Genomic DNA, 17,523 nt, shown 5'->3' with positions numbered 1-17,523 from the left:
GTTAATACATTGTTCCTGCTTTTTCCCTAGATGACTTCAAGTTTTTCTTCCCTTCTTATTGCTGTTACAAAAATCTTCACCCCCTTCACCACATACAATCTTCATCTACTTCCTCATGGTTCAATCTTTTTTGTGTACTTTCTGTATCTTCCTTCTCCAACTTCATAATGGCCTTGCTTTCTCAAACTTCATAATGGCCTTGCTTTCTCCACTCTTACTTACCACAAGGAAATCCTCTAAGACAACCATTGTAATGGCAGCTGAATATGGCCAAATTTCAATCGTAGCAAGATTTATTTCATTCTAGACTTTACTCTGGATATGGCCAGGGACATATTCCATAATGTTTGGGTGTTTGGCACACCACCCTTAGGTTTTTCATCCTGTATTTTAAAGATGACATTTTCCTTGTCAAATTTCAATCAATCTCGCCATGTCGGACAGATCTCCGTGGATTACAATAGATGATTTACTGGTCACCGGAAAATGCATATTTGAGAAATTACCACCTGGTTATGTTCTTGAAAAGTATTATGTTTGGTTTTCAGATGCATGGATTGCCTACGGAACTTGTGACAAGATTCATAGTCGGTTCTTCAGTGACAACTATTGGTCCACACGATCCGATTTGTAACGACGAAGAAGAATCACGGGGAGGACATACCATGCTTAAACTCTAGGTCAACATCAAACTCTTTTGTAACTTTATCATTTCCCAATCCATTAACCGTCCTTTCCCCATCTCAATATCAACTACTCCAACCAAAGATGAAAGGCAACACAAAAAATACAACCAGTTTCGACTTATCTATTTCGTATTAAAAATACTTATATGAAAAGGATAATCTAAGATATAATTATTGCTTTACCCAACACACCGTACTTAACCAATACTCACGTAGCAAGCTTCAAGGGCATACATTAGATCGTTGAACGACTGAACTGGTAACTCGACCAAAATGAGCCAAAAAAATGAAACGTCCAAGCTTTAGTCCGCTGGCTTCTTTGAAAGAAAATCTTAACCATACAATCATAATCTAATCATATTTCTAAAATGATTATGATCAAACTGAATAATTAAAACATAATCTCCATTAGATTCAAAGATATTAAAGAAAATAGAATCGGAAGTGTACCTTTTGATCTATAGCGTCATATATAATTGACTTGATTGGGATTATATAACCAACCACAAGGCCGCATCCCTACCTTGATAGATACAGTCAATCCTCTGAGACATCAAACTTCTTCAGGCTGAATTTGACTCCAGTAGTGGCTCAAACCCTAGTCAAATACAGACGAGAGAAGAGATGAATTTAGTGAAGGGGTGCAATTGAATACGATTGAAGTTTGCCCAACCAAACCAAAAGAAAGAGACATTAATTTGCATCTCTTCAAATTCAAAATCCCCACCATTTTATATCTTCTTTATAGATAGATTTTAATAAATAGAACCTCCCCATCAACTCCACTCCCTTTTTCTCTCTAGAATTACTATATCATGTATCGTTCAATGGTAATTAATGAGATGGAGAAGGGTTGGTCATCACAATCTCCACATGTACTACCCTCCGCACCTCCACTACCACCACCACCACCACCGGTAACAGGTGTTCCGATTAGTTCATCAACAAATCAATTCAACCATATTTCCACTTTCCGGCCGTCGACATCATCAACTAACTCAACGGAACTTCATCAAATGCAGTCAAATCGTCCTCGAGATCATAAATCTCATCATCAAGTTCCATGGTCAACCGGTCTATGTGATTGTTTTGATGATTTTGGTACCTGTAAGTTAACCAATTAAATACCTAATTAAGGGCTGAACCTATTTCTCTAATTTGTGATTAATTTACTATTACATGCTAATTAATTGCAAATTTATGGGTGTGCAATCTTTGAGGTTGCTTAACTTGTTGGTGCCCATGTGTTGCTTTTGGTCGAATTGCTGAGATTGTCGACAGAGGATCCACATGTAAGTACATTCTCCTAAATAATAGCACATTAACAAATAGATTTGAGTGGATTATCTAATTAAGGAGATGACCTTTAGACTTGACTTATCTGATTCTGACTAGTCTATTTTATCTGTATTTGATTTGTACAATGTCAATACCTGGTTTATGTGTTGTTTTATGATGCATATATACGATTAGCGTGTGGAGCAAGTGGGGCGTTGTATACGATGATAATGTGTTTGACAGGATGTTCGTGTATGTATTCGTGTTTCTATCGGCCGAAATTGAGAGGGCAATACTTCTTGGAAGAGACTCCATGCACCGATTGCTTGGTTCATTGTTGCTGCGAGGAATGCTCTCTTTGTCAAGAGTACAGACAACTTAAGAAACTTGGCTACGATTTGCCTATTGGTATGACAATGCACTTCTTTCTTTTTACAAAAGTGAGACTTTTGCTTGAAAAAATTGTCCGAAATCTATCTCATTTCTTAATGTACGGTCCAACTGATTTGGGGCAGAGTATCACAATTGTCGTTTTTCTTTTTCTAGATTTGTACTTAGACGAAAAATGTTATAGAACCATGATGTTATGCCCATCGCGGTCAGACATGATGTGGAGAGAGAAAACTTTCTCCAAATCATGATCGACTACATATCCTGTCACATTTTTTCTATCTACATCATGTCTGACCACATATTTTGGTTGGGATTCAACGGGACAATGGCCATTATAATTCAATCTTAAAATTTGTGGTAACTCACATATAACAAAAGGGTAAACACTTTTATTTTTGAATTCTATTGGGGGACTATTGGAAGACAACTGTAGCAGCTAAAAATCTTAAAAAGTGGCCCTTATAATGCCTATTCTTTATTTAGATAGTTAACGATTATCTCCCGCAAAACTTGATTATAATATAAAGTTGCTTTAAATAATTTCTGTTATATATATTTAAAGATTTGAAGAATGAATGTAGGTTGGCATGGGAATGTAGAAAGGAAGAATCGTTTAGCGGCAATGGCAGGGGTTCCAGTGGTCCAACCAGGAATGAATCGTTAGAGCTTGGATGTCTTTTTTAGAATAGTGCTTGGATGTAGTGCTTCCATCAAGTGAATTTGAGTAGTTATTATGTTGTTAAATAGTAGGAAGTTTGTGTTCTTAAATTAACAATGTTGCATTTTTTTCAAAATTCAATTGGTTATGCATTTTCTTTGTTGAGTTATTTTTTTTTTTTTGAATTGTTGAGTTATTTTTGTGTACTTTGTTGGGGTCCCTCCTTATAATTAAAGGACTCCTAGTTGGAATAGGATTTCCCTTATTCCTTGTTTGGGGAAAAAATAGAAACTTCTATTTTTTCAAGCCTAAAAAGGAATTCCTATTTCTATTGGTAAACCTCCTTATTTATTATTATAAATAGGGAATGAAAGGGAAGAGATTATACACAACAACTTCCAGAACAAAGAGAAGTCAGAGAAAGAGAGATTTCTGAAGTGGTTCTTTCAAGAGAGATTGAAAGAGCAGAATATTGGTTTGAAGAAAAGAAGATTATTAATCTTGTGAAGCAATTTAGTTTGTGGTTATCTTCTTCAACCTTTAGTAATCTAGGATTTGTTCAAATCCTACGGAGTAAGAGATTTTATTTCTTTGTTTCTTTGTTCAGTTTATCCACCATAGGTTTGGTGAAGAGTTGTGTAACCCATTATTTAATTATAGTGGAAGATTTCTGGACTAGGTCCCGTGGTTTTTTACCTTCTAGTTTGGAGGGGTTTTTTGCCACGTTAAATAATCTTGGTGTCTTTACTTTTACTTTCGCATCGTTTATCTTCATATTCCTGAACAAGTTAATTAGGTTATTTTTCCTAACAAGTGGTATCAGAGCTAAGGTTGGATTTATTGTTCAGAAATATGGAAGTGAATACTAATCGCATGATTAGTTTAGATGGAGAAAACTACTTGATGTGGAAAGCAAAAATGGAAGATTTGTTATACTGCAAAGACCTAGCTGCACCCATTGAAAATCACGGTACAAAACCGATGAAGATAGATGAAGAAGACTGGAAGGTATTAGATCGTAAGGTTGTTGGATTTATTCGACAATGGGTAGAACCCAGTGTTTTTCATCATGTATCGACGGAGACTTCCGCTTATAGTCTATGGAGGAAATTAGAAGAATTGTATGATCAAAAGACAGCTGCCAAAAAGGCTTACTTGTTCAGAAAGCTAGGAAAATTACAATATAAAGAAGGAACCTCAATTGCTCAACACTTGAATGAGATGAAAAGTCTAGTAAACCAGCTTTCTGCAATGAAGTTAGTTTTGGATGATGAGTTGCAAGCCTTACTTCTTCTAAATTCTTTACCAGATAGTTGGGAGACATTGGTGGTGTCTCTTAGCAATTCTGCTCCTGATGGCATAATGCGTATGAATCACGTAACAGGTAGTTTGTTGAATGAAGAAACAAGAAGGAAATCATCGTCAGACGAGTCTCATTCAGAGGCACTTGTTACAGAAAGACGGGGGAGAGGTAAAAGTAGAAAACCTCATAACCGTGATAAGTCAAGGGGAAGATCAAAACCAAAGAAAGAAGTTAGATGTTTTGGTTGTGGAAAAATGGGTCATTACAAGAGTGATTGCAGGAAACCAAAGAAGGAAAATAAAAAGGATGATGAAAAACAAGATAATGTTGCGGCAGTTGCCTCAAGTGATGACATTATCTTACTCTCAGGTTGTGGAGACACTTGCTTAAGTATGGCTGAGTCAGAACCAGAAACGACATGGTTGGTTGACTCAGGTGCTTCGTATCATGCTATTCCATGTAAGGATTTCTTTAACTCTTACAGAACTGGTGACCTTGGCAAAGTCAGGATGGGAAACTTAGGTTTCTCAAAAATCGTAGGAATTGGAGAAGTGAAAATTGAGACGAGCACAGGGAGTACATTGATTCTTAAGAATGTGAGGCATATACCAGATCTTCGATATAACCTAATCTCTACCGGAGTATTAGATGATGAAGGGTACCACAGTCACTTTGGTGATGGAAAGTGGAAGCTCACAAAAGGGTCAATGGTGATAGCAAGAGGGAAGAAGTGTTGTACTTTATACAGAACTCAAGTAAAACTGTGTAAAGGAGAATTGAATGCAGTTGAAAAAGATTCTTCCACTGATCTTTGGCATAGAAGACTCGGGCACATGAGCGAGAAAGGACTTCAAATCCTTGCTAAACGACAAGACTTACCGAACGTAAAAGGTATAAATTTAAACACTTGTTCTCATTGTTTAGTAGGAAAGCAACATAGAGTATCCTTTCAAAGGAATGCATCTGAAAGAAAATCCAGTGTTTTGGAGCTTGTTTATTCTGACGTTTGTGGACCTTTAAAGGTCAAAACACTTGGTGGTGCTTTCTATTTTGTTACTTTTATAGATGATGCTTCTAGGAAAGTTTGGGCATATGCCATAAAGACCAAAGATCAGGTACTTGCAGTTTTCAAGAATTTCCACAACATGGTAGAACGGGAGACAGGAAAACCATTGAAGTGCATTCGCACTGACAATGGAGGAGAATACATCGGGTCGTTTGAAGAGTATTGCAAAACCCATGGTATTCGACATGAACAGACAGTTCCCAAAACTCCACAACAAAATGGTGTAGCAGAACGCATGAACCGCACTATTGTGGAGAGGATCAGATGTATGCTCTCAGAAGCAAAGCTGCCTAAAAGCTTCTGGGGTGAAGCAATGCGTACTGCATGTTATCTGATTAATTTATCACCTTCAGCACCATTAGATGGAGATGTAGCTGAGAGAGTGTGGACTGGGAAAGAAGTCAGTTATGAACACTTAAGGGTGTTTGGTTGCAGGGCTTTTGTGCATATACCTAAAGATCAAAGAGCAAAGCTTGATGATAAAGCCAAGCAATGCATCTTTTTAGGGTATGCAGATGAGAAGTTCGGATACAGGTTATGGGATCCAGTCGATAAGAAGATTATTAGAAGTAGAGATGTGGTCTTTCTTGAAAATCAAACTATTGAGGACTTTGAGAAAGTTGAGAAGCATGAGAATCATAGTAATGATCTCATTGATCTAGATCCACATATTTCTTCTAAGGTTATGCATGATAATGCAGGTGAAGAACAAAATCATGAAGATGAAGCTCATGAAGATGTTCCTATGGGTGATGATGTTGAGCAGGAAATGGAAGTTCAACATGAACCACCAGCTGAATTGAGAAGATCGACTAGAGATAGAGCACCATCTACCAAGTATCCTCCACACGAGTATGTGATGGTTACAGATAGTGGAGAACCACAGTGTTATGAAGAAGCCATAGATGATGAACACAAGAAGGAGTGGTTGAAAGCTATGCAAGATGAGATTGAATCATTGCATAAGAACAACACTATTAAGTTGGTTGAAAAACCTAAGAATAAGAAAATTCTTAAAAATAAGTGGGTTTTCAAAATCAAAACCGAAGAAAGAAATTCACAACCACGGTATAAGGCACGCCTAGTGGTGAAAGGATTTGGGCAGAAGAAGGGTATTGATTTTGATGAGATTTTCTCTCCGGTGGTGAAGATGTCCTCGATACGGTTAGTATTGGGATTGGCTGCAAGTATGAACCTAGAAATTGAACAACTAGATGTCAAGACCGCTTTCCTTCATGGTGACTTGGAGGAAGATGTGTATATGGAACAACCAACAGGGTTTGAAGTTAAAGGTAAGGAACACTTGGTTTGTAAGTTAGAGAAGAGTTTATATGGGCTGAAACAAGCACCAAGACAGTGGTACAAAAAGTTTGAATCATTCATGAAGGATCAAGGGTATCACAAGACGGCTTCAGATCATTGTGTTTTCGTTCATAAATTTCCTGATGGAGATTTGATTATACTTCTACTTTATGTTGATGATATGTTGATTGTTGGTCAGGATGCTAATAAAATTAGCAGGTTAAAGAAGGAACTAAACAAGTATTTCGATATGAAAGACTTGGGTCCAGCAAAACAAATTCTTGGCATGCATATCTCTCGTGATAGAAAAGCTGGAAAACTTTGGCTATCACAAGAAAGATACATCGAGAAGGTTCTAGAAAGGTTCAATATGGACAAAACAAAACCAGTGAGTTGTCCATTAGCCAGTCACTTCAAGTTGACTCGTAATCAGTGTCCATCAACTAGAAGTGAGAAAGAAGAAATGGAGAAAATTCCTTATGCTTCAGCTGTAGGAAGCTTGATGTATGCAATGGTGTGTACAAGACCAGACATTGCATTTGCAGTTGGAGTAGTAAGCAGATTTCTTGCTAATCCAGGCAAAGAGCATTGGTTAGCAGTGAAGTGGATTCTGAAGTATCTTAGAGGTACGTCTAAAGCTCGTATATGTTTTGGTAATGATAAGCCAGTATTAGTCGGTTACACAGATGCAGACATGGCAGGAGATGTAGACTCTAAAAGGTCCACATCAGGCTACTTATTTACATTTTCAGGGGGAGCAGTGTCATGGCAATCTAAATTACAAAAGTGTGTAGCTTTATCTACTACAGAGGCAGAATATATTGCCATTACAGAATGTTGCAAGGAGATGTTATGGATGAAGAGGCTGTTAGAAGAACTTGGTATGAAACAAGATAATTATGTTATTCATTGCGACAGTCAGAGTGCCATCCACCTCAGTAAGAATTCTAGTTTCCATTCCAAATCCAAGCATATAAATGTGAGATACCAGTGGATCCAAGATGTTCTTGAAGACAAGGTTTTGAAGATCGAGAAAATCCATACTGACGACAATGGTTCAGATATGATGACAAAACCATTACCCAAAGGCAAACATGAGCTATGTAGCAGTGTTGCAGGTTTGGGGGTGGTAGGTCCCTCTTCATAAGTCGGGAGGGGGAGTTTGTTGGGGTCCCTCCTTATAATTAAAGGACTCCTAGTTGGAATAGGATTTCCCTTATTCCTTGTTTGGGGAAAAAATAGAAACTTCTATTTTTTCAAGCCTAAAAAGGAATTCCTATTTCTATTGGTAAACCTCCTTATTTATTATTATAAATAGGGAATGAAAGGGAAGAGATTATACACAACAACTTCCAGAACAAAGAGAAGTCAGAGAAAGAGAGATTTCTGAAGTGGTTCTTTCAAGAGAGATTGAAAGAGCAGAATATTGGTTTGAAGAAAAGAAGATTATTAATCTTGTGAAGCAATTTAGTTTGTGGTTATCTTCTTCAACCTTTAGTAATCTAGGATTTGTTCAAATCCTACGGAGTAAGAGATTTTATTTCTTTGTTTCTTTGTTCAGTTTATCCACCATAGGTTTGGTGAAGAGTTATGTAACCCATTATTTAATTATAGTGGAAGATTTCTGGACTAGGTCCCGTGGTTTTTTACCTTCTAGTTTGGAGGGGTTTTTTGCCACGTTAAATAATCTTGGTGTCTTTACTTTTACTTTCGCATCGTTTATCTTCATATTCCTGAACAAGTTAATTAGGTTATTTTTCCTAACATTTATATCATAAATGAAGTGTGATTCATAAATAAAGTTGTTACATGACCCATAGGGCAGTTGTATTTATGTGTCAATCATGTTTATGTTTTTTTCTTTTACGTTGAATGTTGGTGATCTTGTGCGTCAGTTAGTAATAGGGTGGATGATGTTTTAACTCGAACAATTCGAGCACAACACTTATCTCACTTTTGGGACTCCGTTCCAATTTTTGTGAGTTCTTATTATAGAACAAAACTCTTATAAACCTTATTACCGAAAAGACAAGCTATTTGATCAAAAAAAGATCTTGTGTGTCAAATTAATATCGAGGGGACATTTCAAATGACCCTGACGAAGCCCCTTAGTCTAAACAAGTCAAAACTTTCATCCACCCACACACCAACATCCAACTCTGGATCCAAATTTTAATTGGTGCAGCTTTGGTTAATTTTAGAGACATGGTAGTGGTGGATAATGTTGACATAAGTAAAATGGTCGAGATCGCACATTCGATGTTTAGTTGGGTTTTAATCCCTGTGGGTGGGCCAAGAATTATCCCAACTCCCAAGTTCTTATTTGACCACACGATATTCCTTCCTCCAATGGGGAATCGGAATCCGCTTTCTTGAGACAGTGGGAGAACCCCCACCTTTAATTTCTTGAAGCCAGATCATGATCAGATCAATGGATAATATTTCACATCGATATGCGTAGACATACAAACAAGACGTTGTACCAGAAATTTATCTTTCCCTATTTATGTGGCGAATTCGAAGCGTGTTGATTTTGTGAAAGTGATCTAAAACTCAACCCCTTCCCCTGTGTTCTTCCCCAACTTTCAAAGTAAGTTGTTTCTCTCTCTAGATTTTCTATTCAAAATTCCAGGTCTTTGAAAATTTGTTTGTATTTGGTGTTTGTTTTAGTCTTTTTCATTCTTTTGTATTTTATTATAGTGATTATATTTTGAATATAAGTGGAATCGTTTCTTTGATCAATCGTGAATTATTTATTAGGGTTCTTGAATCATGTAGATGTAGATGGGGGAAAATTTTAATCTTGGCTGTGAAATCAGTTTTTCTCTTTCAAATAAGTTAACTTTGTTAGTTAGTATATCAGATTTAGCATATTACTTTTCCTTTTCGATCGAATTGAACAATTAATTTAATTAATTGGGGTATAGGTCATATGGACTATAAACGTTGATCTTGTCTTTGAAAACCTAGGTATTCTAGGAAAACGTCACTATATGTCAGCTATAATGGCCTCCTAACTATACAAAAAAAATCCAATGATATTAACTTCACAGCCCACAAGTGACCCCTTGACCAATTGTAGAGTTTCTTTTGGTGAAAAAAATGATTGCCCAATATCCAAGAACCAAGAATATTGCTTGTGGAATCATGTTCCAGAGTTTTATCGTACTCTTCGGCACCTTGATTTCCTCCATTGTACTTGAAGGTCTTCTATTCTTTTTGGGGTCACACCATGTTGCTTGTACCGAATTCAGGAAATAAAACCAAACCGTCAATAGCACAGCTACAATGAAGTAATAGGTGATTAATCGATTCTCCATCGCATTTACAAAAGATGCACTGGTTGCTCATTTTGGAATACCAACGGCAAAGATTATCCGAAGTAGGTAATTTTTGTATTGTTGCAGGCTTGCAGCCCACATGGTGAAATTGACCCTTGATGATCAGCTTAACAAGTACATAAAATGCAGTTCGAGGAAACAAGTATATTAGATCCTAAGGCTAGCCTACTCATTGCCAGTTTCTTTCTGGAAATCCATGCAATCGGAGCGATGCCCATAAGTTATATACCAAGTTGCCAATTGTCACGCGTGACCTCTCACCGAATAAAAGGCATTTTGACATCGAAGAATACCGCATGTGATAGGGCAAGTGATAATAAAGAAACTTTTGGGGATCAAACATGCTGCGCCCTACCCTTGAAGGGGCGTGTTGAAAATAGCCCCCTCAAGAACAACGTCAGCCTCTAAACCAAGTATATAGGATCCTATAACCAATCCAATGTACTCATGATGAATTTGTTTTAAGATGGAATCCCACAAACTTAATAGTTATATGGTCACCATGAACATGCTTATACATAGGTTATATGCCTGGTTCCTCAAATTTATTTAAGTTTGATTGTCTTTGTATTTGAAGTATCACTTAGATTGACTGGGCATGTTCTAAGATGTTCACATATCTAAAAAACGAAAATCGATGCTAGGGCGTAATCAATGTTTGGTTGTCATGAATAAAACTTCTCCCGCAGGTGTTCTCTTTATGTACAGGCTCTATACATTGGTTATCCATGGCTAAATTTTGTCCTTTTTTTTTTCTATCCAGCTTTGACAACTTCATCTTCATGAATTCAAGCAGCACTGTGGCATCCTCTGTTTCCTGTAACTTGGGAAACAAGAACGACATCCTTTTCTGGGTTTTGGTTTGCCTACTCCCGCAGTTCCTCGGAACGCCGATTTCATACTTGAACTTCCAGTTGTTCAAGGCTGCTGACCGAAGTCCTTCATTTGTTTGCACCTTGTGGAGTCTTTTGGATAAACCCATCAACATCTCTGAGTAACTCTTAGCCGGCCCAAGTAGTTTCTGGTTTTGTTTCATCTGGAGAGATGGTTACCTCTCAAGTTTCCATATCAACAAAGACTTACTCATCTAAGCCCTTCCAGAACCACTTGGTTTTACCAGTGGGTCCTCCTGATGTTCAGTCAGAATATGTGGATTTTGATTTTTCTGAGGTATTTGGACCTGTACCTGTTCAAGATACAGTAGAAGTTAACTCTGCAAATGCAATACCAACATTGGATGTGAAAGAGTTAGTTTATGATGATCCGGATGTTATAAACTGCCGATCACATTCTTTTATGGGTCCGTCGACATGTGTTAGTCAATCATTGAAGCTCAGTGAGCTCAGCTTACGTGACATGGAGGATTCATTGGACCTTGTAGAGTGTCTAGACGAAAAAATAATAGAGAAGACTGAACAAACCACTGTCAGTGAGATTGATGTAGAGAAGCTAAACAACCATAACGATAAGCATTCACTGGATGTCAAGGGTGTAGGACTGGAGGACTTTGAGATCATGAAGGTAGTTGGGCAAGGTTCATTTGCTAAAGTATTTCAGGTCAGGAAGAGAGGTACATCTGAAATATATGCAATGAAGGTTATGCGAAAAGACAAAATTATGGAGAAGAATCACGGGGAGTACATGAAAGCTGAGAGGGATATTCTGACAAAAGTTGATCACCCTTTTATTGTGCAGCTCAGATATTCTTTCCAAGTAAAGGCTTCGTCGGTTTTGAATGAATTCATTGTTGCTACTATTAAGTTTCTTGGATGACCTTGAAGACTTCCAGTATTGTAAAACTAGATTTTTTTTTCTTTTGTGCAGACCAAGTACAGACTGTACCTTGTGCTGGATTTTGTAAATGGAGGTCACCTCTTTTTTCAGCTCTATCACCACGGTCTTTTCAGGTACTTATATTGGTTGCTTAGATACTCGTAATGGTGCTTTAATTTTTTTAATCTAACATTTTAATTTGTTACAGAGAGGATCTAGCTCGCATATATACTGCGGAGATTGTTTTGGCTGTTTCTCACCTTCATGCCATTGGAATTATGCATAGGGATCTCAAACCAGAGAACATCCTCCTTGACGCAGACGGTCATGTGAGACCCATTCCTCTCTCTCAAACACACACCCAATGGCCTATTTTTTTTTTACACGTAATGCATCTTACACAGCTCGGGACTAAGGTTTCATTTGTGTTGCCTTTAGGTTATGTTGACTGATTTTGGCCTGGCAAAAGAATTCGAAGAGAATATTAGATCAAACTCAATGTGTGGAACAATAGAATACATGTCTCCAGAAATTGTTCTTGGTAAGGGACATGACAAGGCTGCAGACTGGTGGAGTGTTGGTATCTTGTTATTTGAGATGCTTACTGGAAAGGTCAGTCTTCTATTGAACGTTTGAGCTTTGCTTTCACGTAGTTTACTTATTTTCTAAGACTATTGCCCAATTGCATTATACTTTAAAATATCCAATACGTTTCCCAACTTTTAACTTTCTTTCATCTTAAGGTTTAATTTTCTTTTTATTTACTTCTTTCAGCCTCCATTCTGTGGTGGTAACCGGGAAAAAATTCAGCAAAAGATAATTAAGGATAAGATCAAACTCCCAGGATTTCTGACAAGCGAAGCACATTCCTTGTTGAAAGGGGTAACTATTTTATAGCATCATATGCTGTGTTTACTGCATTTGTATGTATATAGATCCTTGATCACTAACTCTGTTCATCTCTGTGGTTACTTTTCTTCAGTTGTTGCAGAAGGAAGAGAGCAAACGACTAGGAAGCGGGCATGGAGGGAGTGAGGAAATAAAGCGTCACAAATGGTTTAAACCGATTAACTGGAAGAAGCTAGAGGCAAGGGAAATCAAACCAAGTTTCCTACCTCAAGTTGCAGGTCAACAATGCATTGCCAACTTTGAAGAACGCTGGACCAACATGCCTCTGTTGGATTCTCCAGCTTCCAGCCCTAAACCAAATGACGTCTGTTTCAAAGGTTTCAGTTATGTGAAGCCGGCTACTCATTTCCTTCAAAGGAATGAGTAAGAACCTACGCAAATTTGCCTAAATGTTGTGAGTGATCTTAACCAGATTAGGCATCTTATTATGGGTTGATTGGGATCTCATTCATGAAACAGTGAATCTTCATATGTGAAATATTGGCATTGGAAGCTATAGATCTTGGATACTCGCATTTATGTATATAGTCTGATTATGGCAATGATCAAATGATTATTGCATATTTATACTGCAACTGCCATTTACTTTGCTGCTTTCATGGCAAGACCCAGTCTGCTAACTGCGGTCGTGGCCTTTGTGAACATCTTTTTAGCTTGGTTCCATTATCAAAGTTGATCCAATTTTCTTAAAATGCACCAATCGAAACCAAAAATGAATGGTCCGAAAAAGAAAATGCCTTTTTCCCTCTAGTCAACTCTCTCCGGTCAAGCCACCACTCTTTGGTGTAACTCGTTGTAAGATCCAGTCGATGTTAGCCGCGAATCACCGAAGTGATCCGACGATCGAAGTTGGCTTCTAACTAAGCATTACAATCCCTAATTTGACTGGACTAGATGATCTGCTGAATAATGTCATCGTTATCTTAATTGACAAATTGAGCGCATAAACCAGAGGGCATAAACCAGAAGGTGAGAAGAGGGCACTTCTATCTTTCCTCTCTAATTAGTGTTTATAGAGTGAGTCATTAATATATCAAATTTCTTGTTGGTTTACTTCCTGAATCCTCCTGGTTAATCAGTTGCTAGGGTTTGATTTGTCACTTCTGTGAAAAATGATGCTTAGCTCTTAGCTGGTTGGGGTAGTCTTTTAAATTTTCACTTAGTTCTATTTAGATTACTTTTAACACAAGTGGGTTATTTGAATGTTAGTGTTCTGATATAGAAGTTTATCCGACGAGGTATGTTATCTCCAGTTGTCATATTCGGGGTATTAGTGTTTTATGCTTCCAATTCATGAAAACATATACTAGGTTTTGCTGATGCAGAATAGTAAGTAAATCGAAAATGAAAACCTACCACTTTAAATATATTGAATAAATGACGAAGTCATATTAACGTGTTACTCTTGCTTCTTAGTGCTGGCTGAACACAGCATGCCGATAATGTTGTATGAGTATTTTTGTTGCAAACTATTGTTCTTTGTCACCCATGCCCTTTTTGTTACTTAGAGCCTCGTTGTTGTATGAGTTCTCTATCCCACGGCTTAAGTCGAACGATCTGTCCTCTGTGTAATATTGATATTCCTTTTTTATGTCTACCCTGATACTCAAATATCGAATTAGACACTTTATACCAGTGTTTAAGACTGATACCTTGTCAGTGTCCATGTTAGATAACCCTAAAAGAGATGTTCGGCCCTGATGACCACAGTTTATAGCACGGTAGAAACTCATGTCTTGGCGAATTTTTGTCTGAATCATTTGACAAAGACTAGCATTTTGTTATTGTTGGGGGTATTGGACTCGTAAGGGACTGTTTGCGGGGCTTGACTCTTGACTACTTGTGAAGGTACTGAGTATCATTAGATACTAGTTACTTTGTTATTGATGATGAAACTGAATATTAACTGCTGCCATCAGGACGATTTTGTATGTAATCAATATTAAAGTTTCAACCAACGGTTATTAAATCATAGAACTTAGTGAAGTACTGAAGTCTACTTCTTAAATGCAAACGTAAAGTATTTAATTAGTTCATCAAAAACCTATCAACGCACTTGTAGATATTAAAGACATTTCTTTGTCTGAAAACGTCCATTTTAGCAAGACACTTGGGGATGAATTAGATTACTTGGGCGGAGATACCGAGTCACATTTTTAGAAGGTTGTGACATCGGAAGGTTATAAATAGGCCTCTAATTGGGGTTTCATTTGTGTAAGGGAAAAGAAATTAGAGTTATTGTTTTGCTAGTCTTCTTTCCCATTCTTCTTTCAACCATGTCGAACAAAATCACTTTGGTGAGTTCCGATGGTCTAACTTTTCATGTTGAGGAGGCTGTCGCCCTGCAGTCTCGGACCCTAAAGCATACAATAGAAGTTAGTATTGTCGACAGTGGGATCCCTTTGCCCAACGTGACAAGCAGGATCTTAACTAAGGTCATAGAATACTGCAAGAAGCATGCTGAGAGTCCTAACCGCGATGTTGACGAGTTGAAGGCATGGGATTCTGAGTTTGTTAAGGTCGATCAGATGACGCTGTTCGATCTGATTAACGTGAGGGTTTCTTATCTTCTTTGTTTGTTCTAGATCTTTTGATGGTTTGCCTATTAGAAGCTTAATTTTGATTGCTAGTTTTCTATCATATATGGTTTCTTTTGGTTTGAGTATCTTTCATATTGTGATTGTAACGGGAGTATTAAGGTTTTCTATATTTGCTTCTGCAAAAACCTTTTCATGTTTATCGATTTTGTTTCTGTTACTTCTTTTAGCAGATTCATCTTCTATGAAATCAAGACTGTTTTATTTGCAAATTTGAACTCTTAATTGCTTCTGAGAGCGTAGCATCTTCCTCGGGTTGTCAGCATTTGACTAACTCTAGTTTTCATACACATCAATCTAGGCACAACTTGCATTTGATGTACTGGTTCATTCAGGATATTGCAGATTCAGATTATTTGTTTGCTGATGTGTTTAGAGAACTAGTTGGTTCATGATAATTAGAGTTTAATTTGTATTTATTTACTTGCAACTCTTGTTGATTGCTACGTTTTACAAGAATATCTTTGCCCGTGATTTTCTTATAAAAGTAATGTTAGATAAGGGATCATCGATTTTCTTATAAAAGTAATGTTAGATAAGGGATCATCGAGAGGAACATGGAAAGGGACTTTCATTGTATGTTACTTCGATAAATATTAAATTTTGATGATATGAGTTCCTTTTTTGTGGATGGGCAAGGGGAATTTGAGGCTCATATACTTATGCTTGATGAAATCTGGGATAGACATGCCAAGTGAGCTTGGGTTTACAAAGATCTTCCCTTTGGATTATCTGTAAGGTAGGGGGTGGGGGATTGAACGCCTCACCTCCTAGGCTCCTAAAAGGGAAAACCTTTGAGTCTAGCAACTCAGCATCGGTTCTTAATTAGAATGGAGATCGGAGGGGGTAGGGATAAAATTTTGACCCGAAAGGGGGAGGCCTAGTACCAATGAGGTAGTGAACTTCAGTTAATAGTTTGTGTCCCCTACCACTTTGGTATCCATATGTTGGTAATGTTATGGTTTGCTATTAGTCTCTCAATTGGTCGTCTTTTGATATCTCAATTGCTTCTGATTTGCCTTATGATTACATGATGTTACGTTCTGTAGAATTCCATAAACATCTGCGCGAATAGATTAAGTCGGTGGCTGCTTTTTTTTCTAACATCATTTACTTTCCCGACTTATACTCTTTTACTTTCCCGACTTCTTTACTTCTATATCATTTTCTTACGTGGTATTTTCTAACATCTCTTACTGCTGCAATTTCGGTTTCAGGCTGCGCATTACATGGACATCAAGGGCTTACATGACTTGTTATGTCAAACTGCAGCTGACATGTTAAGAGGGAAAACAGCAGCTCAGATTCGTTCAATAATCTGCATCGAAAATGACTTCACTCCCGAAGAAGAAGAAGAAATTGAGAGAGAGAGAGCCAGTGGGTTTTCCAGTGATTAAAAGTGTTAGTGTACTTTGTTGTTGCTCTATAAATGAAGTTTGTTGGGATATTTTGATTTTTCTTCTGTTTTTATTGTTCTGTGTATTGTGGGCTAAAGACTTTTTTGCTATCAACTGTTTCTATTGTTGAAGACCCACTAGGGTTGATAGAGTGATTGGCAAGTTGTTGGAGCTGATGGCTTAATAAAGGAGCTTTATTTTTCTGAAAAACTCCATATTAGCCGAGCTCAAATTGGTCGTGGAATAACATGGACCGGTTCAAGTTGACTTGATCCCGGCCCAAAATGTTGTATGTTTTTTTTTGCCATGTACGGCTCAGAATCGTCAAATGGATTTTTCTGCAAAATAGTATCCATCTGGTGTGTAGGCATGACCCTCATAGTCGGCAAAAATCATTCGGATTTTGGTCTCTCATAATTGAAAAATGTCTCACCCAATGTGAGTTTGACATATAGATACTGTATTCTACAATGTTGTTTTCTTAACGAAATGGCATGAGACTGTTTCCACGGTAATTCCGTACTTCACAGGTTAGATAATTCTAATAAAATTCGGTTCGATGTCCACCTAGTTCAACTCTTGAAATTGGTGGGCAAGGGTCGAATTTTGTTAGGAAAGTCAGCTCATGGTTTGGAATTAGAATCAGTAGACTCAGAGCCAAAATTTATAACAAATTCGGTCTAGGAACACTAATCTGAATAGTATTCAGTTGTGACAGTAAGGTTCACCTACAAATTTATAGTTGGCGCCTATAACATCTGACATTTTTAGGATCACAATCAAGTCGGATTAGGATCGGACCTAACAAATGGGTCAGGCT

At 37.5% G+C, this 17,523-nt stretch overlaps 3 protein-coding genes across 6 annotated transcripts; all 3 read left to right on the top strand.

Moving 5' to 3' along the window:
• The first annotated feature begins 1,212 nt into the window (after nt 1-1,212).
• Nucleotides 1,213-3,184, top strand: LOC147549858 (protein PLANT CADMIUM RESISTANCE 2-like). Its single transcript, XM_086670908.1, has 4 exons — nt 1,213-1,793; nt 1,907-1,978; nt 2,160-2,372; nt 2,939-3,184. The coding sequence occupies exons 1-4, from the start codon at nt 1,502-1,504 to the stop codon at nt 3,019-3,021; spliced, it is 660 nt and encodes a 219-aa protein (XP_086527034.1). The 5' UTR covers nt 1,213-1,501; the 3' UTR covers nt 3,022-3,184.
• Nucleotides 3,185-8,736: 5,552 nt separating this feature from the next.
• LOC147549857 (serine/threonine-protein kinase AtPK2/AtPK19-like) lies at nt 8,737-13,284 on the top strand. Of its 4 annotated transcripts, none has more exons than XM_086666677.1 (8): nt 9,046-9,276; nt 9,892-10,072; nt 10,791-11,740; nt 11,852-11,934; nt 12,009-12,129; nt 12,239-12,412; nt 12,575-12,682; nt 12,783-13,284. In XM_086666677.1, exons 3-8 carry the CDS (start codon nt 11,072-11,074, stop codon nt 13,074-13,076), a joined length of 1,449 nt encoding a protein of 482 aa, XP_086522803.1. In that variant the 5' UTR covers nt 9,046-9,276; nt 9,892-10,072; nt 10,791-11,071; the 3' UTR covers nt 13,077-13,284. The 4 variants fall into 4 exon arrangements, with proteins under 4 accessions (XP_086522801.1, XP_086522803.1, XP_086522802.1 ...); XM_086666676.1 differs by having other exon boundaries at nt 9,117-9,276; nt 9,892-10,068; XM_086666678.1 differs by having other exon boundaries at nt 9,226-9,276; nt 9,892-9,986; nt 10,094-11,740.
• Nucleotides 13,285-14,864: 1,580 nt separating this feature from the next.
• LOC147549856 (SKP1-like protein 1B) lies at nt 14,865-16,913 on the top strand. The gene is made up of 2 exons (XM_086666679.1): nt 14,865-15,261; nt 16,524-16,913. The coding sequence occupies exons 1-2, from the start codon at nt 14,986-14,988 to the stop codon at nt 16,701-16,703; spliced, it is 456 nt and encodes a 151-aa protein (XP_086522805.1). The 5' UTR covers nt 14,865-14,985; the 3' UTR covers nt 16,704-16,913.
• Nucleotides 16,914-17,523: the final 610 nt, after the last annotated feature.

This window comes from Eschscholzia californica, unplaced genomic scaffold, assembly GCF_041429995.1.
Source record: "Eschscholzia californica isolate CP2 unplaced genomic scaffold, dmEscCali1.0.p SCAF_3, whole genome shotgun sequence".
NCBI lineage: Eukaryota > Viridiplantae > Streptophyta > Magnoliopsida > Ranunculales > Papaveraceae > Eschscholzia > Eschscholzia californica.
Note: the sequence above shows the minus strand (reverse complement) of the source record. Positions and strands in the feature narration are given on the sequence as shown.

Coding starts and splice junctions, on each gene's coding strand:
- LOC147549857 (XM_086666675.1), top strand. CDS start 11,072: ATGGTTACCTCTCAAGTTTCCATATCAACAAAGACTTACTCATCTAAG. Junction 11,741..11,851: donor AGCTCAGATATTCTTTCCAA/GTAAAGGCTTCG, acceptor TCTTTTGTGCAG/ACCAAGTACAGACTGTACCT. Junction 12,130..12,238: donor TCCTTGACGCAGACGGTCAT/GTGAGACCCATT, acceptor TGTTGCCTTTAG/GTTATGTTGACTGATTTTGG.
- LOC147549858 (XM_086670908.1), top strand. CDS start 1,502: ATGTATCGTTCAATGGTAATTAATGAGATGGAGAAGGGTTGGTCATCA. Junction 1,794..1,906: donor TTTTGATGATTTTGGTACCT/GTAAGTTAACCA, acceptor GCAATCTTTGAG/GTTGCTTAACTTGTTGGTGC. Junction 2,373..2,938: donor TGGCTACGATTTGCCTATTG/GTATGACAATGC, acceptor GAATGAATGTAG/GTTGGCATGGGAATGTAGAA.
- LOC147549856 (XM_086666679.1), top strand. CDS start 14,986: ATGTCGAACAAAATCACTTTGGTGAGTTCCGATGGTCTAACTTTTCAT. Junction 15,262..16,523: donor CGCTGTTCGATCTGATTAAC/GTGAGGGTTTCT, acceptor TTTCGGTTTCAG/GCTGCGCATTACATGGACAT.